This window comes from Melanotaenia boesemani, chromosome 2 (genome assembly GCF_017639745.1).
Source record: "Melanotaenia boesemani isolate fMelBoe1 chromosome 2, fMelBoe1.pri, whole genome shotgun sequence".
NCBI lineage: Eukaryota > Metazoa > Chordata > Actinopteri > Atheriniformes > Melanotaeniidae > Melanotaenia > Melanotaenia boesemani.
Window position 1 is genome coordinate 15,087,461 of NC_055683.1, and position 27,994 is coordinate 15,115,454.

The following is a 27,994-nucleotide window of genomic DNA, read 5'->3' on the forward strand; positions in this document are numbered from 1 at the left end:
AATATATATATATATATATATATATATATATATATATATATATATATATATATATATATATATATATATATATAAATAAAACTAATGATTCTGATGTTCTAGTGTGAACATAGTTATAGCATCCTGAGCTGTTAGTCCTAGATCTGCTCTGTTGTTCTCATGTTTATGATCTCTTTGTTTTTATGTGTTGCATTCTCAATTGGTAGCTTTCCCAAAGATGGGAAGTCAGATCATTATCTCCTTTTTGTTTTAGGCTCTGAATGCGTTGGATAAAAACATTGTTTAAAAAAACTCTATCTAAACAAGGAGAAATGGAAAATGTGGACATGTTTATAAAAAAAATAAAGAGTATATAAATTACAAAAGCCAGTCATTCAATATTCAGCATATTTTTATAAATCAGTCCCAATATGTGAAACCTGCAGCATGAACACATGGCTATTTTATCTATATGGTCATAGCAACCTCTAAAGTGAAATTTATAGCCACACATTTTACTTCCTAACCCCAAACATCAGGGCAAGGCTTCCACATTTTATCTCAAGGACCAGCAAAACCACAATAATACAGGTTTCCTCCTTCTTCTTCCTGTTATCATAGTTACGCCAACATGGGCCCCAAATTTTAATCTCAATAAACCTTTCTCTGTTTAACCAAACTTTACAGGAGCTGTGCGAATAAATTTTCAGTTATGTGAAAAAGCAGAGCCAACTTCCTTCAGTTTTAATATTTAACACTTTCCTGTTCAGATCCTAGAAGGTCTTACAATGACTTAAATAAATAATCAGCAAAGTGTGACTTATTACACTATGTTGTAATTCATTGAACAAAAACCCAAAATGTGTGTAACATCAAATGCACCTTGAACAGTTTCCATCAGAAGAAGTCTGATAAAACGATCATCAGTGTGAGCACCTTCATAAAAGCAAGCATTTTGGTTTTGCTGCAAAGAAGCAAACTCTGTAGCATTAACACACACCAAGAGTAGTTGGGCTTTAGTTGATCTAAAGCACACTTTTTTTTTTTTTTTACTTACATGTATTCCCTTTAATTATTTTGGTTAGTGATAACTTAGTTAGGACCAAAACACATTAAGGACTGTCTGGTTGGTTATGAAGCAACCAGATCCCTCAGGTCATCAGGGTCAAGTCTACTTTCTGTTCCCAGAGTCAGAACTAAACATGGACAGGCAGCGTTCAGCTTTTATACTCCTGACATGTGGAACAAACTCCCAGAAAACTGCAGGTCTGCTGAAACTCAGCAGTTTTAAATCAGAGTTAAAAAATTTTTTTAAATTCCCCAAACTAAAAACGTATTTTTTTATTTTTACCTATTTTGTTTTAGCTTTTTTTATTTCTGTTTTTGTTTTTTTTAAGTTTGTTTTTAAAATGCATTTGTTATTCCTTTCTACACTCTGCTGTAATGCTTTTAATGCTTTATGTAGCCCCAACACAAAACAATATACTGCAACACCCCACAATAAGCCACAACACCCCACAATAAGCCACAACACCCCACAATAAGACACAACACTCCACAATAAGCCACAACACTCCACAATAAGACACAACACCCCACAATAAGCCACAACACCCCACAATAAGACACAACACCCCACAATAAGACACAACACCCCACAATAAGCCACAACACCCCACAATAAGACACAACACTCCACAATAAGACACAACACCCCACAATAAGCCACAACACTCCACAATAAGACACAACACTCCACAATAAGCCACAACACCCCACAATAAGACACAACACCCCACAATAAGACACAACACCCCACAATAAGCCACAACACCCCACAATAAGCCACAACACCCCACAATAAGACACAACACCCCACAATAAGCCACAACACCCCACAATAAGACACAACACCCCACAATAAGCCACAACACTCCACAATAAGACACAACACTCCACAATAAGACACAACACCCCACAATAAGACACAACACTCCACAATAAGCCACAACACCCCACAATAAGACACAACACCCCACAATAAGCCACAACACCCCACAATAAGCCACAACACCCCACAATAAGACACAACACCCCACAATAAGCCACAACACCCCACAATAAGACACAACACCCCACAATAAGCCACAACACCCCACAATAAGACACAACACCCCACAATAAGCCACAACACTCCACAATAAGACACAACACTCCACAATAAGACACAACACCCCACAATAAGACACAACACCCCACAATAAGCCACAACACCCCACAATAAGACACAACACTCCACAATAAGACACAACACCCCACAATAAGACACAACACTCCACAATAAGACACAACACCCCACAATAAGACACAACACCCCACAATAAGCCACAACACCCCACAATAAGACACAACACCCCACAATAAGCCACAACACCCCACAATAAGCCACAACACCCCACAATAAGACACAACACTCCACAATAAGCCACAACACTCCACAATAAGACACAACACTCCACAATAAGACACAACACCCCACAATAAGCCACAACACCCCACAATAAGCCACAACACCCCACAATAAGTCACAACACCCCACAATAAGCCACAACACCCCACAATAAGCCACAACACCCCACAATAAGACACAACACCCCACAATAAGCCACAACACCCCACAATAAGCCACAACACTCCACAATAAGACACAACACTCCACAATAAGACACAACACCCCACAATAAGACACAACACTCCACAATAAGCCACAACACTCCACAATAAGACACAACACCCCACAATAAGACACAACACCCCACAATAAGCCACAACACTCCACAATAAGCCACAACAAGACACAACACCCCACAATAAGACACAACAAGACACAACACCCCACAACACTCCACAATAAGACACAACAAGACACAACACCCCACAACACCCCACAATAAGACACAACACCCCACAATAAGACACAACACCCCACAATAAGACACAACACTCCACAATAAGTCACAACACCCCACAATAAGCCACAACAAGACACAACACCCCACAATAAGACACAACAAAACACAACACCCCACAACACTCCACAATAAGACACAACAAGACACAACACCCCACAACACCCCACAATAAGACACAACACTCCACAATAAGTCACAACAAGACACAACACCCCACAATAAGACACAACAAAACACAACACCCCACAACACTCCACAATAAGACACAACAAGACACAACACCCCACAACACCCCACAATAAGACACAACACCCCACAATAAGACACAACAAGACACAACACCCCACAACACTCCACAATAAGACACAACAAGACACAACACCCCACAACACCCCACAATAAGACACAACACCCCACAATAAGACACAACACTCCACAATAAGTCACAACACCCCACAATAAGCCACAACAAGACACAACACCCCACAATAAGACACAACAAAACACAACACCCCACAACACTCCACAATAAGACACAACAAGACACAACACCCCACAACACCCCACAATAAGACACAACACTCCACAATAAGTCACAACACCCCACAATAAGCCACAACAAGACACAACACCCCACAATACAGTTTTTCTCTATTGCCAAAACACAAAACCCAGTACTCTAAACCAAATGACCAGTTGCCTAAACACATTTAGTAAAACTCCCCCCCTTTTGCCACAACCACAAACACAATTCACCTGTAGACACTGTTCACAAAACCCATCCCCTTTTTCTCAAAACTCAAAACAAAATTTGCCGTGCTAAAACACATTTTGCATATAACTCTGCTCCAATATGCATTGTGAAGCTCATGTGATGCAAAATGCTACCCACAATCAGCAAAACTTGAACACAATGAACATACCTGGTGTCAATCAGTAAACACAACGACTCATAATTGAAAACACCTATTGCAAATGATGTGACCACACCTATATAAGTCAGTGCAGTTTGCTGAAAGTTCAAAAACAAAAATGGATGATGAAGACAGAAGAAGAGGAGTTTGTGTCAGAGGAGGGAGAGGAGTTTGTGTCAGAGGAGGCAGAGGAGTTCGTGTCAGAGGAGGCAGAGGAGCGGGCCGAGGAGGGAGAGGAGCAGGTCAAGGAGGGAGAGGAGCGGGCCGAGGAGTGGGCCAAAGAGGGCGAGAAGCAGTCCAAAGAGGAGCAGGCCAAGGAGCGAGAGGAGAAGGAGGGCAAGCAAGACAACGCATTTTCATTACAGATGAAATGAGAGCAACAGTCATTGTCCACGGCATGACAATGACCGAAGCGGGACAACGAGTCCAACCAAAACATCACTCTCTGCGCTGCCATGAGTTCTAGAGGGCTTCTCCACCGGCATGCTGAACTTGGTGCCTACAACACTGAGCGTCTCCTCACCTTCCTAGGAGAGCTCAGAGATGTTTTGCATGACAATGACCACCTGAATGCTCGGCCAGCAGATCACCACGACCAGCAGATTCCTGGACCGGCTGATCTTCCCATATACGTCATCCTCTGGGACAATGTTAGCTCCCATCGCAGCATCCAGGTCAGAGAGTGGTTTAACATCAATCAGCAATTCATTAATGTGTGTCTGCCACCCTACTCTCCGTTCCTAAACCCAATAGAGGAGTTCTTCTCAGCATGGCGGTGGAAGGTCTATGACCGCCAACCTTACACTAGAGAGAACCTTCTCAGGGCTATGGACCTGGCCTGTGATGATGTGGCTGTGGAGGCGTTCCAAGGCTGGGTGCGGCATGCCAGGGCATTCTTCCCACGTTGTTTGGCTATGGACAATATTGCCTGTGACGTTGATGAGGTCCTGTGGCCCGACCCAGCCCGACGACGTGATGCCTCTCCATGATTTCGGTGTCAACATACAACATACTGTGTCAATTTTCAACGTACTGTAATAAAAGAAATCGCACCCTGAACATTGTGTTCTCAACTGTTACTGTACAGTATCTATTGTGTGTAATGGATCCTCCATGGAGTTTAGTACTCATTTTTGCATTGAGTTGTGATATTACTGCATTTTCTGCATTATGTAACTATTCCCATGAAATGCACAAATCTATAGAAAATGCCCAAAACATATTTGAGAATAAATAAGGGTTGCTCAAATGCATCCTGGCAGTTGTGAAACTGTAAAAAGAACAGTCTCACACTGTGAAAATTGTGCTTTCAATTTTTTTGGTAATGTGGTTAATGATGCTCAGTAGTGTTTACATTTTTGCAGGCCTTGAGTGGTATTTTGGTGTCAGAGTTTGCTTTTGAGCATATGAGCAACTGTTTTGGTGTGATGGGTTTGCTTTTGAGCATATGAGCAACTGTTTTGGTGTGATGGGTTGGTTTTGAGCATATGAGCAACTGTTTTGGTGTGATGGGTTGGTTTTGAAAAGAAACTGTGAGGTTTAGTGTACGTAGCTTTAGAAAAGTGTTTTGTGTTTAGAGTTTTGTGAAAAGTGAGGGCAGTATCGTGAAATGTGTTTAAGCAATAGAGAAAAACTGTAAGACACAACAAGACACAACACCCCACAACACTCCACAATAAGCCACAACACTCCACAATAAGACACAACACCCCACAATAAGACACAACACCCCACAATAAGCCACAACACTCCACAATAAGCCACAACACTCCACAATAAGACACAACACCCCACAATAAGCCACAACACTACACAATAAGACACAACACCCCACAATAAGACACAACACTACACAATAAGACACAACACCCCACAATAAGCCACAACACTCAACACACACACAACAAGGAAGTGAGCGGCAACAGAAGTTATTACCTCAAACATGCAATGACTCTATATTTAAAAATCACAGTTATCAACATTTATAATGGTGCATACCAAAATTAATTATATACTATTAGTGTTTTACTTGCTTCTCAAGCTTTTTCCAAAAATCTGTCGCTTTTCATCCACTAGGACTGAAAAGTGCCCATTAATAGACTATAGACACATACTTAGACAAAAGTAACAAAACCTGAAACTATTGTTACTATACCTTAAACACAGTGTAGCCATACCTGAAACAAAAGTGCTGCTTTGCACTTCAGTTGCAATTCTGCATCACACTTGCTCCTGCACACTACACACTATTTCATACATAAGACACTTTGTTCATAAATGAAATCTCATGGGTACCATTGTGAAAACACATCTATTCAAAAAACAAAACACATTGGGTGATTGGAAATACTTAAACACACACCTGAAAACACTTACTTACAAAACTGATCAGCCAACCACAAACAGGCCTCAGCTGAGCCATTTTGAGAACTTTGCAAGCATGGAGGCAGGGAGAGCAGGTAGAGGAAGAGGAAGATAAAGAGAGAGAGGAGTAGGACATGGTCGAAGAGGTTATGCACGGAACATCATTTCAGATGATATTAGAGCAACGTTGGTGGATCATGTGATAGTATAGTAAGTATAGTACTGTGATGTGCAGTATGGAGTTGATATCATTTTTAACCTTTCAGCACTTTCATTTTTGGTTGTTGTGAAAAACCTTTTTTGGAAAAAAAAAAGTGTTGCATTGAGCTTCACAGAATGCTACCTGATGAACTGAATAAAAACAGTGAAAATTAAAGATGGCAGTGTTTCATGTAAAGTACCCTAGTGTGTTGCTGCTAATCTGAAAGTGTATTCACATGATGCAAGTGTGTGCCATTTTGTCATCAGAGTCACATTTTGACAAAGGATTGTTAAGTTTTGATTACAGAGTTTCAGTTCAACATATAGGTGTTAATGGTTTATTTCCCAGTCTTGTGTATTTGTGTGTAAAGTTTTGACACAATGAGCCGAGTTGTTCTGTTTGTTATTAACACCATATTCTATACATTTCAATATCATCATTAGTGTACTTTCTTTTTCAAAGAAAAGTGACATAACTTCCTCAAATGTGTCATCAGATGCATTTACTTCACTGAGACCAAGTGAACTGTCAGGGATGGGCTGTTACATCCCCTGGAGCTATTTATCGTTGGTGAAGAAACGTGAGTTGTCTGCAGCGCAGATAGTGCTGGTAAAACGATGAAAACATGCGGGTGCAGTGAGAAGATAAGAAACCGTTTAGGTCTGCCTCGTGCAAACAGAGTGAGCACGCTGCGGTTTCTGTATTGACATGGGTTCATGCAGAGATTAAATATCTATCTATCTATCTATCTATCTATCTATCTATCTATCTATCTATCTATCTATCTATCTATCTATCTATCTATCTATCTATCTATCTATCTATCTATCTATCTAATCATTTTGTTTGTTTTTACGCACGTTCAAGGGTCACAGTTTCTCATAAACGTCAAACGGTCCTAAAAATCAACGCGCGAGTCCCGCCTACCCCCAAATAAGTAAAATGTTCTCTTACACCTTTTTTTTTTTTTTTTTTGCTCCACCTCTTCTTTACTGAATGAAAAAAGTAAACAGCTTCACTTTGCGCCTTATCGGCCCAGCGCAGGCGTGTAACCGGGTTGCGCCATCCGTCATATCTAAAGAACAAAACAAGCTTCACCCCTGGCAAAGAGCTGCGACAGGCGCGTTTGCAACAGGTCGTTGTCCAGTGATGCAGGTGGACAGCAAAGGGTCCGAGTCTTTTTTCACAGAAAGGACAAAACGATGACATGTGATCACCTCAGCCGACTGTTGGTACTTCTAATCCTCACCACGGGGTCAGCTTCCATCGTTCAGGGCGCACGAGGTTTCGATAAGAAGGGTAGGAAAACTTTTAGTTTGTATTTGTGCTGGCACAAAATTCAAGCTTAAAAGTGGAAGAAAAAAATAGGTAAACTGGTAATTGTACAAAAAAGAAAAGAAAAAAATTATATATTAAATAACACACAGCGAAGGACTTTAGACTAATCCGTCTTTACACTATCCACTTGATGAGCTCACACTTTCTTGATGTTGCCCCTTTTACCCACTCAGCCTCCATGCTTCTGAAAGAGGAACGAAAAGACCCCAAGTGCTTCGCTGAAAGCAAGAAGGACTTAACGTGCTTCTGGGAGGAAGATGAGGAGAGGGCTGGTTCTGTGGACCAATATTCTTTCACATACACCTACCAGTAAGTTAATGTCATGTATGCAACTGCCTGTTGCCTCCAGTGAACCACAAACTGCTCAGGGTTACCACACCAGGCTATCTGGGATGTAGTATTTATTTAAAGCACTTCATTTTTGTCTAACTAAAGTTCTAAAATCAGACATAGTGTAGATACAGTTGGGCCATTCAGAATTTTGTCAAAACAATAACTTTTTGCTCATGTTTCCATCTGTTCCTGGGTAGAAATGAAAACAACAGCACGTGCCCACTGAGAGCCGTCCCTGCAGCAGGCGGGAAAAGGCTGTTCGTCTGCCATCTGAACCAAACGAAGATGTTCGCCCTGATGGATATCCAGGTTCATCGGGAGGGAATCCTCATCCACAATCGCAGTTTTCTCATTGAGCTTGTCTGTGAGTGATTTTAAACTGAATACTTTGCTTCTTTCATGCTTTGCCAATTAGTACAGTTAAATAAATGCACTGCTATTAAAGGAAACAAATCAAATGTGTTTGATGTTGCTTGCCCTTGTAAAATAAAAGACCTTGTTACTTATGCCACAAGCAGTTCTTAAGAGATTGTTGAGGGTAAAAATGGGGCAAATGAGACTTTGAGTTCACAATTTAGATATACTAACTGGCTTCAAACTCTAGTCCAAGTGAATCCTAATCCTGCAAATGTATGATAAAAATTAAGAAAAAAAATCCTCCAGTTATTCTGCAATCAACAAACATGTACCAAGCAAGCAATATCTAGGCATCTTCAGGGTACGAAAAACTTCTCATATGGAGCAAATTTCCCTTCAATTCCTTCCAAAATCTTCTCTAACAAGAACCATTGTCTGCTTGGCAGTTCTTCTGGACCCTCCTGCGAATGTGAGGGTGAACACCACGGGTCAGCAAGGCCAGCTGAATGTTAGCTGGGTGCCACCACCTCTCAAGTACATGGTTGACAGTATGATATATGAGGTTATCTACGCTCCAGCAGACAGCCACGTTGAGCGAGTATGACAGTTATTTCTGGGGCTTCTCATGAGTAACAGGTTAAGGCGATGATTGAGGTTGTACTTATAATTAAGGGAATCTTTTTCTCAGGTGGAGGTGGCGCAGGCAAGCTCCGAATTGATTCTGAGAGGTCTTCGGCCCAGTACAAAGTACAGGGTGCAAGTCCGTGTTAAGCTGGATGGGATCACCTATGATGGCTATTGGAGTGCCTGGAGTGACCCAGTGTTCATGGAAACTTTACCTGCAGGTGGATACTCATGTACTGTACTGAGTAAAAATGTGTATTTTCCAAAGCAAAGGGATATTCTGAAAGGTCCCATTGTATGTCATGCAACATGTCTATTCTGCATTCATAGATCTAACACACTCATCTTGATTTGCCTCTTCCAGAACTTGACCCACTCATCGTGTCCCTGACTCTCATCATCTCTTTCATCATCTTTCTGTTGTTTGTAATCATACTTCTGTCCCACCAAAGGTCAGTGAACAAAGAACACACAAACAAATGGTCTGTTTTCAAGCCACAAATATGCTCTAGGAAAAAAAATTAAGCACCAACAGATAGAAAAGATAAATTGGGAAATCTATATTCTACTTGTGTCTCCTTTTCAGGTACCTTATAAAGAAGATTTGGCCGGCCATTCCAACTGCTGACAGCAAATTCCAAGGTCTTTTTACTATTTATGGTGGAGACTTCAAGGTAAGAACAAGACTATGAGTCTATGAGCTAAATCCAATGCTCACAGTTACAATATTCTCAATTTTTTTTTTTTTTTGTGTATATATAGGAGTGGTTAGGACAGACCAGTGGAGGCTTGTGGTTGACTCCAGCTTTCATCTACTCTGAAGAATACCCTTCTCCCTTGGAAGTTCTTTCAGAACTCAGCCTTTGTCCCGCTCTGACTTCCCCACCTCTTCCACCGAAGACCTCTAAAGCCTTGACTGCTATCAGAGGTGAGGACGAGGATATGAGGAAAGGGGTGGCTGAGGGAGAGGCCTTGGACAGGGGTGATCCAGTTCTGACAGATGTGTGTAGTGGCTTACCACACAACCACTGGCTGATGGATCGATTACGGGCGTTCCAACAGCATCCCATTCCCTGCTCCAAGTCTTCCCTGCTTGAATCTCAGGATACCTACGTAACCCTTAGTGGTAACAACTACAGTGATGATCAAATGGATGATACTCTCGAGGAGGCCTCACCCCTTGAGGTCTTCTTTGCCTCTAAAAAGACAGCATTATGTGAGTCTCATTCTGATCTGGGATCCGTGCAGCAAAGTTCTGGGTCTGGTCGTCTTTCGTCCCAATCCAGCTTTGAGTATCCAAACCTTGCCAGTACATCAAAAGACTCTGGGTATACCTACATGGCAGTGGCTGACTCTGGGGTCTCTATGAATTACAGCCCAATGAGCAGAGTCGATGACATTGGAAAAGTGGTTATCTATGCCAACGAATACAAAAATGAGATCCCTGCTCATAGAAGACCCTTCCTGGCAAGGCAGTTCTCTGTCCATGATGATCACTACTGAGCCTGGGCAAGACTTTAAGCAGATGAGGTGAAGAATAGAATAATAGCTTTGGATCTCCACCCAGGCTACACAGCCTCTCAACTACTGTCAAAAAGAGCCGAGGAGCTGACTGATACCATTGTGTAAGCTGAAGGACTCAGAGAGAAGGGTCCACTGGATGTATCTGTACAGGACACTAAAAGTACACATTTACACAACATACTGCAGTTTTGAAGCCTGCATTCTGATTCATAAATATTGTATCTTTCCAATTTCATGAGTTTTCAAGTTAATGGAACAACCCTTTTGGGTGTTTCAACAGTGATGCATTCATATTTTGAGCTGAATGTGCTCGTTAATCTGCTTTCACTGACAAACTGGCTGAGGTTAAAATATAAAGCAGACATTCTGAAATGTAAGACTGGTTAATGGTACAAACAAATGTCCTGTCCCTGTTTCTGATTGTTTCCTATTGTCAACAAATTTCAAAATACAACCACAACCAAATCGTGTGCACGGCTATCTAAGCTGTAGCATGTTTAGCTAAGTATTACTGTTAGCATGCTAACATGCTTGAAGTAACAATGCTAATGTTTGTCATGCTCTATTAGGCCTATGTACAATTTTACTAATTATGTTAGCATGCTAACATTTGGTTCAAGCTACTAACAAGATCCAAGGGTGCACATAATAATCTTTTCGATACATAAAGTACTGAGCAAATATTTTTTATGTAATAACGCCAGAAAAAATAAAATAAAATTTTAAATTAGTATAGCTGAAGGGTAATGTATGTCTTCATAGAGGCCGAACAATTTATCCAGTCACTACTGAGCTAAGTGTGCTCTCATTTTTAGCACGTGTCAAAATTACTTTGAGATTACAATACAGCAGACTTCCTGAAATGTAAGACTGTTAGTGGAACAAACAAATGCTCTGTTCATGTTCCTATTTTCTTATAGTAAACAAATTCCTTTGCAAAGCTGAAAACCAGCTAATTTATCACAAATATTGTCTGTATAAAAAAAAAAAGAACTGAAATTATACACCCGGCTATGCTAGCTGTAATGTTTTTAGCTAACTTCGGCATCCTAACATGCTTTTAATAATTATGCTAATGTTTGTCAGTGGTTTGTTGATGAGCTTTATGTACTTATATGTGTTAGCATGCTAACACTGGGTTGTAGCTCTTTAGAAGATCCAGGGTTTCAAGGGATTTGTTGACCATAAAAATATATTTTGCCACTCTTGTGATAAAATTCTTAAATTTTACACCCCCACCCGCGTCATGCCAATGTCAGTTCCAAATTCGAATCACACTGTTTGTATATAATTATTTTAATGTTTTATTACAGTTGCTATAGTTTAAACCAGTAAATTTTATGTTTTTTCATGACATGTTGGACTAAATCCAATCAAATTATTATTACTGTAGGCTGTGCAGTGAAGCTATAAGGTAATATTAATTTTAAGGTAACTATTTCTCTTGTCACTAAAGTTTTGTCTCTTCTTTTGTAAAGGTAATACCGCCATCTATAGAGTGAAGCATGCGTGAATGCAAAACATTTAAGCTCATTGCCATGTTGAAATTTAACCTTTTTTTTTTTTTCACTTTTGTGGTGTTGGATAATTACCTTAAGTAAAATAATAAGTATTCTATGAGTATAAAATATAGGCATTGTTTATATGCTATGCTGTTTCATTAAACCACAAAGATTTACGGCTTGACTATTTGCTCTTCTGCTGTTTTTTCATAATCTGTTCTATGCTACATAAATTGTATATATTTTTACATAGAATGTTATGTCTCATCTTTATCGCATTAAAATGGCGACTGTCTCCTTGTTGGGATAGACTATAATTTGTATTTCCTCCAGCATAAACATACAGAACTTAATAAAGAAAAAAAAAAAAAAACTAATGCATTTTGTCATTTTTATTTTCCTATATGCTTGCATAATAAATTATTATTTCACCTCAGAATTAGTGCATTTGTATGTTTCCTTCACTGCAATATTTAGTGCCAAGGAAGACCTTAAAAAATGTGTTTTTATGTTGTGCTTTTTCTTTTCTATTTTCTATCATATACTATGATATTCCACCACTCATTAATGTCTCAGTAAGTTTTCACGTATTAGGTGTCATCTAGGTCTGACGACGTTGACATCTGAACCGGTTGATGAAGATGACTGTTTAAACACAAGCTGAGGAGACAAAATATCTTCCTTTTCATATTAAATATATTTTCAGGTATTCTGATTTTGAGTATTTCACAAAAAATATGATTTTTTATGTTGGATATTATTCAATTAAAATAAAGTAATTTAAATATTTACAAGCTTTCATTCATATGGTTAATATAAAATATCTTTACATTCTGTAAAAAAAAGACAGGCTCATTAAATGTTGCTCACCTTTAACTAGTGGCTTATATTAAAGGTTTTTATCACATTACATTGTAAGAAGAGTCATGGCTGTTTCTGATAGTCCTCTAAAGTATTTTCAAACTACCTTAAACTCCATTAAACCATTAGGAAAAATGAAGAGCTGCCACTCTTGATTTAAACTTGGCTTGTCTTCACAGTTTTCAGCAAAAGAGGCCTCTGTGATTCCTCGCCCAGACAGATAAATGTGCCACACTTCTTCTGCTGCGGCCGCTGCAGCTTCATAGCCTCTGTTCTGATCCAGAGTACAGCGGACCTGGAAGTAGCGATCCAGGACATCAAGAATGGGATCTGTAGAAGAGGAATCCTTGCTGCTGTGATCAGTGTCCACTTCAGACAGGAAGGAGGCGATGATACGGCAGGGGGCTGAACTCGACCCTCGTTGTTCCAGGAGCTCTGTGAGAAAAACAGCTGTGTCGCATAGCAGCGCGGCCAAGTGTGCAGTGGAGGACTGTTCACCCGAGTGAAGTCCACTATGGCTGCCGCCTCCACGGCCATGTAGGAAGCCCTCCAGTCTGTCAATAATGATGAGCGAGGGAGGTATGGGGGACTCATGCAGGCTGGCAACCTGCTGGAGCAGCTCCTCCAGAGTTCGGGGATAGGAAAATGTGATTTTCTAAAAACAAAGACAGAAATTATAACAACAGACTGTAAAGAAAATAGTTAAGACAATAACTACAGTTAATAATAAACATAGTAATTGTGAAGTTTGGCTGGGTTGTGGAAAGCTCAGCTCTTCAAGCTGGTGCTTGTCTTTATTTGCTCACCAGCCAAGTGCAGTTGTGCAAAATCAGCTGAAAAATGGTAAATAAAAAAAGAGATACTACAACATCAAACAAACTACAAACATGTCCCTTAGGAGCTCAAACATTGTCATATCAAACTTAGGCCTTTAGCTGCAAATGAGTGAATGTCTACATTTATCTGTAAGCTAAGAAATGAAAGAACTGGTTACTGACACTGTCAGAAAGAAAGGAAGAAAGAAAGAAAGAAAGAAAGTTAACACTGGGCTGACTTTTACTAGATGGAGAGAGCTCAGAGAAGAGACAAGACACAGTAAGCCTTCACTAAGGATGCCAAAGTGTGAAAATCTGAATTTCAGCAGTGTTACTTTAAGGTCCCATGACAGCATTTAATTCAGAATTATGCCTCAACTTTGACTGGACTATTTAAACATCTGGATTCTTTTTGCTGCTGTATTTGGGATGATTGTCCTATTGAATGACCCAGTGTCTGCTAAAGCTGTCAAACAAATGGCCTCTGATTTGATTCTACAGTACTTTGGTATACAGGGGAGTTCATGTCAACTGAGTGACTGCAAGGTCAACAAGCCCAAACCAGCAGCCTTCTCCCGCAGTGCTTGACAGTTGGTAGAAAGTATTTGTGTGAATACGATGTGGTTGATTTGCACCAAACATAGTGTTTTGAATTATGACAGTCGTGTTGTTGTTCATCTGAGGTCAAATATATACAATTCTGTGACCTAGAAATAAAAGATTTATGATGTTCTGATCCATAAAATCTAGACATTAAAAGAGGGAATGTTTTTTTTTTTATCATTACTTTAAGCAATTTCCAAAGGGATTTTCCTAATACTGTATCAACTTTATTAGATGCAAATCTCTATTAATACTTAATATAATACGCATTCATGTACTGGTGATACTGGTCTCTTAAAGACACCAAAAACTCACTATAAATACTTAGGATTTTCCTATGTGGTATTGTAGCACTTTTAAAAAAAGAGGAGAAGCAAGACTTCTGCTAGAAAACAAAGAGAATAGGATTTTAGACAAGACTGAATAAATAAATACAAAGATTGGTTTCATTTTGCCATTAAAGCTTCTAACTGAAAAATAAAATCTCCATATTCACGTATTAACACAACTCCTGTTGGTTCAAGACTAACTTGAACTAATTAAAAACAAGAACCAACATGTATGACAACACATTGTGAGGGTAAAGTGAGCTCTACCTTTAGACTCTCTGGGCTCAGACTGGGAACACATTTCTGCAGAGACACTGGGAGGCTCTGAATTTGTGTTTGGGCAAAGAACACCACTTTAATCCCCAACTCTGAGGCAGCGGTGACGGCCGCGAGTAGCAGCACGGAGCGGCTGACGCGGTGGTTTCCCACCATCAAGGTGCTGCAGGGTGCTGCTGATGCAGGACTGACTGTGACGTCCTTCTTCAGACCTGTCTGTGACATAAATGTCCTGAACACAAGCGTTAAAATATCCGCCATGACTAATAATGCCAGTTACGATAAGTGAGACCTGTGCAAGCTCAAGCTTCCCGCGTCTGTTTACGTGTTGCAGATGGATGTCCGTGCTGTTGCGGTCCGAGTGAAAAATATTTAGAAAAAATAACGTTCCGGGATCATGACCTACTCAGTGAACATTTCTCTGGTGGCGCTTTGGTCCACGTGATCGGTTTTGGCACACAAATAAGTTCGAATGTGCCTCTGTTTAGCTGACAAGCCCATTGTCAGAAAAACACACGCAGAAACAACATTTTCTTCGGTGCTTCCGGTGAGGCTTGATACAACTTCCGGAATGTTGATTATCACATCAGCTGTTAATGCCAAGATGGCGTATCGCCCGGCTGACAGTCCCCAGGGCGACAACCAAGCAGGGGACCTAGGTGTTTTGAGGCGTTGCAGGGGACGTCCAAGGCTAACAGACTCCGACCGAGCACAGAGACGTCTGGAGTCCCGGAAGAAGTACGATGTGAGGAGGGTGTACCTCGGAGAAGCGCACAAGCTGTGGAGCGAGCTCCGCAGACGGACCAGTCTGAGCGATGCTGGGCTGGCAGAGTATCTCATCCTGCTTAACGCCACGTACGGAGAAAAATATCAGCAAAAATACTGCGGGTAAGAAATTTCCATTTATGTCTTTAAGCGTCTAAACAAATGATTAAATGGCTTTGACTGCAGCGCTTTCATATTAACTTACTTCCTTCATTACTGTAGATTTAAATGTATAATAGTTTGATTGTAAATTATGTTTTTCTGCATTACAGGAAGAAATCTGAATCAGAGATCTCAGGAATACAGAAAAGAAGTGAGTGCTGCTTTTACAAAGTCGGAATATTTCCCACATTAACATAACAGGACTAAATTGGAACTGTTTCACCAGGTTAAGATTATGGCAGTTAGTTACTTACATTTAAAAAGCTGCTGCTTTTAATATTAGAAATATTTCTATCATGATATTTAAGTGAAAGAATATCTCAGATTTTTTTCAACAAAAGGAAAATTGTGATATTTCTCATCATGTTCTGACATTTTATAAACCAAAAATTTAACAAAATGTTGACTTATTAATTCTTAGTTTTTTTGTATTGTTGCTTTTCAGCAGCAGATGTTACAAAGTTTACACTGATCTGAAATTCACAGCAATATTTGTCCTGTAGTTTTTGTTTCTTTTATTCTTTAACTGAACTGAATAATTCATTGCAGACTTTCTGAAAATGTATTTTAGGTCATGAAACATACTGGGTCTTTTTAAATGCACCACCAACCTTCTGGAAGAATCCTGGCTGGATATTTGACATTTGTTAATGGCAGGTTTAGTAGATTTGGGTTAAATTAGTTTCTCTGAGGAGCTGGCACAGACTGGTATTTTTTTTCTTCTTTTTTAAAAACAAATGTTAGTATATTTTATCTTTTCCACAACCACCTTCTTTGTGTTTCAATCATTCAGTCTATGTTTTGAAAGTTTTGTTATGACGTTATTCTTCTCTGATATTGTGTATACCGAGGCTTTGAAACTCCGGTCCTCAAAAGCCACTATCCTGCAGGTTTTAGTTATTTCCTTGCTCTAACACAGCTGAATAAAATCAAGTGGATCCAACAGCTTCTTTTCAACTTCTTCACAATAGCCCATTAATTTCAGTCAGGTGAGTTAGATCAGGGAAACAATAAAAACCTGCAGGAGACCGCCCTCGAGGACTGGAGTTTGACACCACTGGTGTATACATTTTATAATTTAGCTGGATTTTCATGTACAAGCTTCATTTCTAGAGCACAGATTCAGATCCAGTTTCTTTGTCCAAAGGGGCAGTTTGTGTGCAGCAGGAATACGGCACATTGAAAACATACAAAAATGAACACATTGAAAAACAACAGCTAGAAAAACAAAACAGAATAACTATGTAATAGAACATGAATAAACAGACATTACAGTGGACTGCGGCTATCTCCGCTTGTTGTGTGAGTATAGTGCCCTAATGGAACGAAGGGTAAAATCAATTTTGTATCTCTAGTTAAGAGTACTTGGTAATTTAGAATATAATGCAGCTTTGAATAGCATGGATTCAATTTACAGAGTGAGTGGAGTCTTGGCTCATATAAGTGACTTAATTCAACATCTGATTGTTAAAAATTTCTGTAAGACCACTGAACTTTGCACCCACTATCTTACTGGCCAAATCCACAACCCTTAAAAGTGAAGTTTGACCATTTTCCTGACGTCATCATTGTTGGAATCTCTTATATAAACAGGTCGTGTTAAAGCCAAACTTCAGTTGTTTATCTATGAAGGTGCACAGATATTAGATGTTACCTTTTAATAACACTGTGAGGTAAAAGTTTGCATAACTTGCAACTGTGTGACTTCATAAACATGAGTTCTTGACTGGTCGGCATGTAGTCCAGATCAGCCTCCTGTTGAAAATGAACAGAGCATCATGAAGAAGAGAACTGGACACGAGCTACGATGGTGGACCACTGAGCGTCTGAAATCTTGTATTCAGCCAAAATGAACACAGATTCCTCTTGAAATCCATGTTATATTCTCACAAAACTATTAACCTTTGTTTTCCCACAGGTAGAAAGCAGAGCGTGTCCACCCTCCACAGTCTTGTGTGTTGGTACCAGGAGCACAAGTGCTCCTGCCCCCATGAACCCCAGCTCAGAGCACTGCAGCCCAAGGCCAACTTCTCCACCGCTGCTGTCTGGCAGTGTGACTCCAACCATTCCTTTGTGCAGTACCTTTTCTCACCACTCAGGGAGGCAAGTGACTCTGAGCATGAGGTGAGAGGAAGCGAGGACAGTGATGGAGAGGCTGCAGCCAAAACAGACATACTGCTGGCTAAAAGCACAGTGGGGCAACAGAGAAGGAAAGAGGCACACAGGAAGTTCAAAGGTGCAGCCTGATATCTGTGAAGCTTTATACTTTCATTTTAGTGTTGATTTTAGTAATTGATGTTATACATAACTTATTTTTTTATCTTTTTAATTCACATCCTCTGTAGATGTTGGAGAAAATGTGTGTGAGGAACAGCAAGCAGCTGTGAGCCAGAGGGAGGAATTTACAACTCTAAACCACCAGCCCGTTACAGAGGCCCCTTCCAGAGATGCTACGCCTACAGGACAGCCTGTGTGGGAGATGGAGATGATGCAGCAGGAAGGTGTCCTCACAGGAGCGCTGCACACCATTCCTGCAGAGGATCTGAGGCAAGGCAAGGATGGAGACGAAGGAGAGAAACTCGGAGAAGAAGAACAAGAGGTCAGCTCTGTCGGGCACGATTACGAGTGCATGACGCCGTCCTTAGCCGATGAGCTGGAGAAGCCGGATGAGGACTTGGTTTTGTCGCAGAGTTTAAATGATTCTGCCCCACTGGGAGCTCAGCTAGAGCTGACGGTCCCACCGGCCCTGCAGCCACGAGAGCCGGCTGAACTGTTCAACCCTCAGACAATGCAGACGGTGATGACTGGCTGTGAGATTCCTGACCAGAGGACGGCTTTAGAGGGCTCACAGGTGGGTGAGATGAGACTACTCATCATGAACTGATTCTTGTTTTTTAGAAGTGTTAATGTTGTTTTTCTCGGTTTGTCTCAGTTGATAATCATCACTGGCCCCAGTTATGAGGCTTTGGCATCAGAAGGAATCCAGCTCAACTTGGGCAGTGGAAATGTGGAGGAAGTCACCTGCTCCATCATCGGGGGTCCCGCCTACAACCAGATCTGCGCACCTGACTCAAAAGTCAGAACAGCTGAGGATGAAGACTCCATGACAGGTGTGCTGAATTTTTAACTAAAACTAAACTCCGTCATATGACCGCTGTTGATAAGCACAAATTAGCTCAGAATATAAACAGAGATGAGTTGAAGGTGATGTAGAAATAATGAAAAACAAGAAAACATGGATCCATCCTGCCTTGTATTAACTTTTCAGGCTGCTGCTGGTGTAATGGTGGGGGGATATTTTCTTGTCCCACTTTGGCCCCTTTAGTACCCTTTAGTGGCCTGGTTTAACCACCACAGCCTACCTGAGTATTGTTGCTGACCATGTCCATCCCTTTATGACCACAGTGGAGCATCTTCTGATGCTACTTCCAGCGGGATAATGTACCATGTCACAAAGCTCAGATCATCTCCATCTGCTTTCTTGAACATGACAATGAGTTCTCTGGACTCCAACGGCCTCCACAGTCACCAGATCTCAGTCCAATAGAGCAGCTTTGGGATGTGGTGGAACGGGAGATTCTCATCATGGATGTACAGCAAGTGTGTGATGCTGTCATATCAATATGGAGGAAAACCTCTGAGGAATGTTTCCCCCACCTAGTTTAATCTATGACACCAAGAATTAAGACAGTTCTGAAGGACAAAAATGATCTAACTGTGCTAGCAAGGTGGACCTAATGAAGTGGCAAGTGTGTTTAGTTCTCTATGCAATCTCTGCTGGTGCTTTGCAAATGCACGTCTACATACAACATCATAGCATTTTGCTGGCACTAGGGGACAGTCTAAAAAAGCAAAGCGGTAAGGTTTAGGCTGCTCTTGGTGTTTCAGAGCTTTAGATTTGCTCTGGGGTGTAAAAGTAAATTCAGCCAGGGAGTGAAACTAATAGAGATCGAACAGTGCTGCTGTTCTAGTTCTTCTTTGCCAGTTATGATACTAGCCACTTCTTCCTTTATGTATTGAGTCAGGTGCTGGGAGTCCATCCCCTCGGGATTCAGCCAGCATTTAGCATCATCTTCTCAGCCTTTGTGTTTTATTTATATGATGTTAGGAAAGCATCCAATATTATTGTTGGATATTGCAATAAGTATAAGGCCTGCAATATCTGCATAAAATATACAATCTTAATCTCAGCTATGTCGACAAGTTAGTTGACAAACGTGCAGTGTAGGAGCCGATATTTCTCTTTATTGTTTGGTCCAGGTTTATTGTGGTGGTGGTGTTTGTTTATGTTTGGATGGCACAGGTGACCTGTATTCCCCTCGACCACCGGTGGCGGTGTTGAGGGGAAGTGCACATAGGCGTGGAGGTGAAGTGCACGGTGTGCTTGGGTAAGGGAAGGTCGCACGGTTTTTACCGCTTCTAAACGCTTTAATGTCTTGACGTTTCTTACTGTTTTTCCGCTGCCTTTCATTATACCCCCATTCCTTTCATAACCTCTGGGCCATCTATCCATCCTGTCGCTGTATACCACCATCCTGGACTTCAAGTCTGGACATTGGTTTAATGAAGCGTCTTATCACCAGGATCCCCCGCACCCAGAGCGACTAAAAAGGACTAAAAATGGTCGCTACATGCAGTATTTTATTTGCATTATACAGATATGTATGAACCTTAACCAAAGTTTTCACCACATCTGGCAGGGCACACCATTTCTTTATGACACACCTTTGTCTCTACATTTGCCAGCTTTGCTTATTATAAGTGACTTTTGGGGCAAGATACGGATATAATGACAACTTTTGATGGATGCAAATATGGCAGTGGTGAAGGAGGATTTATTGTGGGTGTAACCCATTAATCTCTAACATGCAAACAGAATATGAATCCAATTTACTTCAAGTAATTCACATAAACTCCATAATCAGTAAATATTCATATATATTAGAATTTAATCAAAGAAAATGTTCATGCTAACATCACTGCTGTCTGATTTGCAGTGAATGAAGTTGTGTGACTGTAGAACTCTTATCTTTGTCTTACCAACTCATGCTCTGAGTAACTTTTTAACTCTTTAAAAACATTTTGTGTTCTTGTGCAGGCTTGACTGACAAACAGCTGCTGCAGCCTGCTGTTGATACGTTGGAGCTGAGCAGCAGCAGACAGCTGCAGAGGTGTCTGAGCAGGTTTGTTCTCCACATCTCACTGAAATCAAGATTTGACTCCCGTCAGATCAGCTGGGATTGCAGTGTAGTTCCACTCCTCTTTGTCTTTGTGCATTAAGTTGACAGTTTGTGTTTTTTGTAGTGTCAGGTCAAAGAGAAGCAAACGAGGCCCCGTCATTGAGGCTGATGGGATGCTCAAGATGTTCCACTGTCCATATGAAGGCTGCAGTCAGGTTTATGTAGCCATTAGCAGCTTCCAGGTAAAATAACACTTCATTCTCTTCACGTTTCACCTCCTTTCCTCATGCGGAAGACTAAAATAATCGTTTGTTGTGTGTAGAATCACGTCAATCTAGTTCACCGGAAGGGCAGGACCAAGGTTTGTCCTCATCCTGGCTGCGGGAAGAAATTTTACCTGTCAAACCATCTGCACCGTCACATGATCATCCATTCAGGTGGGCTCTGACAGACTCCTGTGACCTGTCAACCAGTATATCCTAATAAATAGACTTAACTGTCCCTACATCAGGGAATTTCTCTAGCTACAACAGAAGGTAAAAACAAACACACATGGTTTGTAAGTAAACAAATATCAAGATGTAAAAAGAAAACAAGTTAAAAAAGGTTTTTCCACACATGAATATATCAACTGAATGAAACAAAATGCACCACAGAGTAAAGCACGAATTTGAACGCTAAATATGAATGTGTGTCCCTCTGCAGGCGTCAGAGATTTCATCTGTGAGACATGTGGGAAATCATTTAAACGCAAGAATCATCTGGAGGTTCATAGACGGACACACACAGGAGAAACACCACTCCAGTAAGTTACCGAGCTGAGAACATGTGTCAAGTGTTGCACAGACCAACAGTAGGAAGAGCCATCCTGCACCACACAGATCGCAGACTTCACAAGTTCTCTGTTGGTGCTTTTCCATCACATGGGATCAGCTCATCATGTTTTATTTTTTTCATTTTTTCTGGATTGTTTTTCTGTTGAATGGAACAAATACAGTCCAGGACTTACCTGTTTTTTTGGCACCTCGGCTGTGATCTAAAGTGAACCGAGTCGGCACTGTGCTGTCAGACAGTCATCACCTGTGGGTGTAAACAGCTCTACAGCTGCACACACATTCCACACATTTCCTTGTTCAATAAAGTCTGGAACATTTACAACATGAATTATGAATATTTGAGCAGACTAATGAAAACATGAACACATTTATTAAACACGAGTCTGGACTTACAGATCAGTTTGTTCCCCGCCTCCTCTTCTGATGTAGCTGAGCTCTGCAGCAGTTGTTATTATCACTGGCTGCAGATACTTAGTCTTCTCAAATAATACCAGTCATAAACTCATTCAGTGCAACAACCGCTCTGCACTCCTCTCTTAAGTCACCTTGTAGAAAAACGTCTGAACCAGTGAAATGTAATAAACACACACAGCAAAGTTCTGTGTACCTTGTGTAATGGAAACCGAAGCTAAAGGAAAGAGGTACTGAGTCATACATGTAATGGAAAAGCATATTTCATTTATGTCTTGAAAGCCACAAAACATCTAAAATAGTCTGTGAGGTCACAAATGTTTCTGTAACAGTCCTACAGCTATACCAGTTTATGCCAGCAGGTGGTGCAGTTGTACCACATGCTCTTATTTTACTATCTTTAAGACCCATGATTAACTTTACCACATTAAACCTATTTGTCTTACACAAAAACATTCTAGAAATATTTAAAAATCATTTCAGCAATATTCAGACATTGGTCTAAAATTCAACACCCTCACTCACTTTAAAGGTGCCGTGTGTGTAACAAAATCAAAGTTCATTGACAGAAAAATGTAATATATCATTAAAAACTGTGTTTCTTTTGGCATCTAATCCCTTTACTAAAATAACTACTATGTTTTTATTCTCTTAGAACGAGCTATTTATACCTATTTGCTGTGAGTCAACATTAATGGTAGCTGCCATATTTATGCCACCATTTCTACTACAGTGTCTCTGAATGGACAAACATCTGTATGTGTGTGAAGTGAGAACCTCTGAGCGTTGAAACTGCAGTACCGGCTTTATTTGATCGGAGTTAGAGCACCGTTTGGGATGTGTAATGCCCTAAAAGACACATAGAAGAAGACAGTACACGTGTACACAGTGTTGAAGTAGTTCCCTGAAATCACTGCTGCACCTGAGGCAGATGAAGACATGTTTATATTTAGAATAATTTTGGCCACTTATTGCCACTGTCCATTCACAGCTGTTATTGGTATATGAAGTAATTTCTATGCTCATCTTTACCACTAGATGTCAGTATTCTCCAGATAGCAACTAACAACATTGGACAGTTGCATCATTCTAATCACAGAATCATGGCTTCACTCATCCATTCGGACTCTGCAGGAGAGAACAGAGTACTCAGATAAAAGCAGAGGAGGGTGTGTGTGCATGTACATAAACAACAGCTGGTGTACTGACACAATGATAATGGACAGTCACTGCTCCGCGGACCTGGAGTTTGTAATGGTTAAATGCAGGCCCGTGTATCGTCCAAGGGAGCAAACAGTGGTGTTTGTGACCGTTATTTACGTTCTACCTGATGCAAATGCTACCGTGGTTAATGGACTACTATACTGCAGCATTAGCAAACAGCAGAACAGACGCAGCACACATCATAGCAGGGGATTTTAATCATGTGGACTTAAAACAAGCGCTCCCTAAGCTCCGCCAGCACGTCAGATGTGCCACCAGAGCAGCTAATACACTGGACAAGGTATATTCCAACATCAAGCTGGTCTATAAAGCTAAACAGCTAACACACCATAGCCAGTTAGCCCACATGTCCCTGCTTATGATCCCTGCATATATCCCCCTCCGGAAAACTGCTCCCAAAACCAAAAAGACAGTAACAACTTGGCCTGATGATCCTCTGAGCAGTTCCCGCTGCCTCCGGAAGGCTGGCAAACTTATCCAGGACTCCTCTCACCCCGGTGACCAAATGTTTGATCTGTTACCGTCAAGCAGGCGGCACAGATCAATCACTGCAACCGATTCAGGGACTGTTTTAACCCGACAGCAGTAAGAGCCCCGAACAAATAGCTGAGTAGTTGATAATTCCACCTCATGTGTCGTAATAAGCTACCTCATGTCTTTATTTTGCACTTAAAACCTGTGCCTTATTTAAAATGAGAAGACGTTGCAATAACTATATTATACATGATATATTATACTCTGTATAGTTTTATTTTATCTTTTACTCTATTTCATCTTATTTACTATACACTGTATTTTCGTATTTATTATGATTGTTAAAATTATTCTGTTTATTATATTTTATTCTGTTTTGCACTGACTGGAGGGCTTTCTAATTTTGTTGCACTTGTTGCAATGACAATACCTTTACAATACCTGATACCTTTAAGCTAACTCTTTGTCATCATCCAGGTGTGAAATCTGTGGCTATCAGTGTCGCCAGCGAGCGTCGCTCAACTGGCACATGAAGAAACACACTCCAGAGGCCTACTACAACTTCACCTGCGACTTCTGCGACAAGCGCTTCGAGAAGCTGGACAGCGTTAAATTCCACAAGCTGAAGAGCCACCCGGACAAGCAGGTGACATGAAGCATCGCGAGCCCATCAGATGGACCAGGAAGACTACCAGAGACCCTCCTTTACTGTGTTCGTCACAGCGCTCGCATGCAGGATGATACAAACATCATCGCGGTTCACGCGAGGCAGAAGTCTGGCGGTGTAACAGCTGTGCAGGACACAAGCTGTCAGAGTAGAGGACAAATCAACGTGGGTAACTTAGTCTGTGTCTGTTAACTGAACCAAAGCTATAACAACAGCATCATCAGCTAACTTATCTTTGTAAAGGGAGCAGCTGTTGCTCTGCTTTCTATCACTGAGTGTTGCTTGTATCCAGTCGTGTCACTTTGAAGAGGTGGTCAAACCAACATGGCTAATGCGCAGGAGTGTTGCAAGACATTGCGTCTGAGTCTTTTCACAGTAAAGTTTGCACGTTAGATAACTTTAAAAAAGTGATGACACATATCCAAGAAATATGTAATCCTTAAATTGGAGACGTAAGCGTCAGCTCGGCTCTCCGTTACCTCAAACTAACTGGTGCTTCAGCCGAGCTTCTACAGCCAAGTCGATAAAAACATGGAAAATCCTGGAAGTCTGTAACTTTTTGGGATTAAGACCCTTCATTTGAAATCCTGAAGTTTCTGCTTGTTCAATTACACATTTATATATTTTTATACGTTGGGTGATAACAAATCTCAGCTGGCTGTTTTCACTCTATCATGGCCTAGATTCTTTGTGGGAGCCCAGTCTACACCATCTTCTTCACAACAGTCACGAGGACGTCCTGCTGAATGAAGCAAAGACATTAGCTCGTGTTAAACTGAGCCCAACTCGCGTCTTATCAGCTTAGAAATTCAAATAAGAACGGCAGCTATGGCTTTTATCAGCCTATGAAATTTAATTTATCCACAACAAGGGAGAAGTTTACAAAAGAAGGACCCTAACCAGCTCCCAACACAAACCTCAGAAGTTAGGTTTTTTTCAACATCTCATAAAATTTTTGCCTTGCTCTCCTGTTTTTATGGCTTCCCAAGAAACCCTGAATTTGCATAGAATCGCTAGAGGCATTTTCTTGTGATCAAGAACAGGTTTGCCACACACACAATGAGCTGGGTTGACCACATGTCAGGCACAGCTTACGAGGCGGATGACGTCATGTGGGTGCAAGCCGTTTCCTCCTTCTGTGATGACGCCACCTCAGAGTTCAGGCTCCTTTCAGAGGTAATAAACCTCCCTGCAGCCTTGGACTGTGTTCTGCAGTTTCTATTTACCTGTTTAAAAATAGGGAAAAATTATGCTGTGGTCATTTGTTTCTCCTTCCTTTGATGCACAACCATGAGAGATTACTGATAACAAACCAATGTGGTGGGTTCATGTTAATACATAACAGAGAGACTGACTCAAGTTTGACGTTTGGTTTTAGCATCATGCTGCTCGGGCTGCTTTAAGGTTTAAATTCAAAATGAATATTTGTTGTTCTGTTTAGCTGAAAGTTCTTCCTTTTCTTTATTGTTTTTTTCTTTTTTTAATCGGTTTTTGTCGTAACTCGCAGGCATGAACAAGAAAACAAGAGAGTTTGATGTGATAGTTCTCAGGAAAACTCACCTCCCTCGTTTTGTTTCCCTTTCTGTTGTTCCGTTTGTCTCTAAGTAAACACATTTTTCCCTCTTAACATGTCACTTTTTTAAGTGTTCACTCTCTAAATAGTTTTTTTTTTCCTCAACTTTTTTTCTGGTGGTGAACACACTGAATCACCGATCATTCAGTGTGTTTCTGTCTTGTAATCTAGGTGTGTGTGTTTCTGCAAAAGTGTGTGCAGAAATATTAAGTCAAGACATTCAAGGTTTAAACTTTTATGAACTTTTGTCATAAACTCCCTTCATTTTAGATGTAAGTAGTTTCTGTGAAGAGGAAACTGTAAACACTGATCTGCCTCAACTTTAAACCCATCAGTGGAGGTAAGTGAGGAACCCTGCTCTGGATGTCACTTTGACATTATGCCAGCTTGCTAAACATCCCATAAGCAGAACAGCTGGAAGGACTAAAAAAAAAAAAAAGACGAGTGTCTGAGGTTTTCACTGTACTCTAAACTACCCAATATATCCAGTCTCATGGGATCTGGTGGTGACTAAATAAACCCAATCTGCAAGGGACCATCTTGCATCTTACAGAAACCACAGAATCTGTTGCTGAAGTCCCAATACCATAAAGAAAAACTTTCTCAGAAACAAAAGAAATGAAAACACCTCAAAACCGCACAGGGACAACCAGAAGCATCTGGTCAGCAGGTCTCAGAGCTCTTTAAGGACTGAGAGTAATGCTAGAAAGATACGAAGCTGCTAACCTATTTGAATACTTAAACGATAAGATCTTGATATCCAAACAAAAATGGGTTGGGAGGAAGGTGAGGGATGCTAAAGTTGGTATGATATGGTATCGCTTACAGAGGCAGTTTTTGCTCTGGGTGATGTGGGCAAGTGCTGTAAAGGGTGCACTGTGCACGAGAAGAAAAAAGGTTTCATTTCCGCTCCTTTCCACTTTAAGTTATAGGGGTGGGCGTTACCTTACATCACCTTGCTACTGCTGCTGAGAAAGTCTTGCAGTCAGCAGCAGTTTGTGTTGGAGGAAAGGCAAGAGGAGGAGGAACGCCACAGTTCCGTTCAAATCTAATCACAAATTGCTTCCAAATTTTATTTCAATAAAGTTTTGGTTGTATATACCTGTACTTAGGCTGTCCTTATGAGTGGGAATGTAAACTGATGTTTTTTTTTTTAACCCTACACAAAAATGAGATTAGGTGTGCTGCGTTGCAAATGATAGTCCAGTGGTATGGGTATTTTTGACAGGCTTATCCTATAAACTGGCTCTTTTTCCATACAGACGATTACCTTAAGTTGATAGCTGGAAATATAAAAGGTACATGCTACCATGAGTCCTATGTTGTGCCAAACAGTGAAAAAGTTTGGCCTGAAAACTTTTGAGGTCTTAATCCAATCGAGAACCTTTGGGCAGTTCTCAAAAAGGCAAGTGGACAAACAGAAATCTGCAAACTGGGAGCAACTTGAGGTATTGACAAGGTAAGAATGGATTGCTTATTTTAGGATTCATTTATAGATAATAAAGTTAACATGTTCATATCCTTTAAATCTCACTCTACAAAATGAGTAACGTGTGTTCATTAGCTAAATCCGTAGAGCATCATACACCAGACCACAATGAATAAAAGGGGCCAAAAGCAGTAAAGTAAATCTGAACTGAGGAGTGGATGTTTGTTTTGTACACATGGGGCTGTGTTTAAAATGAGCAGGAGTCTTGCTATTGTTGGAT

The 27,994-nt window shown here is 40.7% G+C and overlaps 3 protein-coding genes across 3 annotated transcripts; 2 read left to right on the forward strand and 1 right to left on the reverse strand.

The window, feature by feature from the left end:
• The first annotated feature begins 7,476 nt into the window (after positions 1–7,476).
• epor (erythropoietin receptor) lies at positions 7,477–11,662 on the forward strand. Its single transcript, XM_041973502.1, has 8 exons — positions 7,477–7,730; positions 7,943–8,078; positions 8,300–8,466; positions 8,906–9,057; positions 9,148–9,304; positions 9,448–9,535; positions 9,670–9,757; positions 9,846–11,662. The coding sequence occupies exons 1-8, from the start codon at positions 7,634–7,636 to the stop codon at positions 10,584–10,586; spliced, it is 1,626 nt and encodes a 541-aa protein (XP_041829436.1). The 5' UTR covers positions 7,477–7,633; the 3' UTR covers positions 10,587–11,662.
• Positions 11,663–12,863: 1,201 nt separating this feature from the next.
• Positions 12,864–15,494, reverse strand: swsap1 (SWIM-type zinc finger 7 associated protein 1). The gene is made up of 2 exons (XM_041974597.1): positions 14,985–15,494; positions 12,864–13,625 (listed from the first exon to the last, which is right to left on the reverse strand). The coding sequence occupies exons 1-2, from the start codon at positions 15,252–15,254 to the stop codon at positions 13,068–13,070; spliced, it is 828 nt and encodes a 275-aa protein (XP_041830531.1). The 5' UTR covers positions 15,255–15,494; the 3' UTR covers positions 12,864–13,067.
• Positions 15,465–26,339, forward strand: znf653 (zinc finger protein 653). The gene is made up of 10 exons (XM_041974590.1): positions 15,465–15,881; positions 16,031–16,071; positions 17,839–18,156; positions 18,266–18,771; positions 18,853–19,030; positions 21,019–21,103; positions 21,225–21,342; positions 21,423–21,537; positions 21,806–21,905; positions 24,523–26,339. Exons 1-10 carry the CDS (start codon positions 15,466–15,468, stop codon positions 24,698–24,700), a joined length of 2,055 nt encoding a protein of 684 aa, XP_041830524.1. The 5' UTR covers position 15,465; the 3' UTR covers positions 24,701–26,339.
• The last annotated feature ends 1,655 nt before the right edge of the window (positions 26,340–27,994 follow it).

Coding starts and splice junctions, on each gene's coding strand:
- epor (XM_041973502.1), top strand. CDS start 7,634: ATGACATGTGATCACCTCAGCCGACTGTTGGTACTTCTAATCCTCACC. Junction 7,731..7,942: donor ACGAGGTTTCGATAAGAAGG/GTAGGAAAACTT, acceptor TTACCCACTCAG/CCTCCATGCTTCTGAAAGAG. Junction 9,536..9,669: donor ATACTTCTGTCCCACCAAAG/GTCAGTGAACAA, acceptor TCTCCTTTTCAG/GTACCTTATAAAGAAGATTT.
- swsap1 (XM_041974597.1), bottom strand. CDS start 15,254: ATGGCGGATATTTTAACGCTTGTGTTCAGGACATTTATGTCACAGACA. Junction 13,626..14,984: donor TGAGCCCAGAGAGTCTAAAG/GTAGAGCTCACT, acceptor CTTTGTTTTTAG/AAAATCACATTTTCCTATCC.
- znf653 (XM_041974590.1), top strand. CDS start 15,466: ATGTGCCTCTGTTTAGCTGACAAGCCCATTGTCAGAAAAACACACGCA. Junction 16,072..17,838: donor CTCAGGAATACAGAAAAGAA/GTGAGTGCTGCT, acceptor GTTTTCCCACAG/GTAGAAAGCAGAGCGTGTCC. Junction 21,104..21,224: donor CTGCAGAGGTGTCTGAGCAG/GTTTGTTCTCCA, acceptor TGTTTTTTGTAG/TGTCAGGTCAAAGAGAAGCA.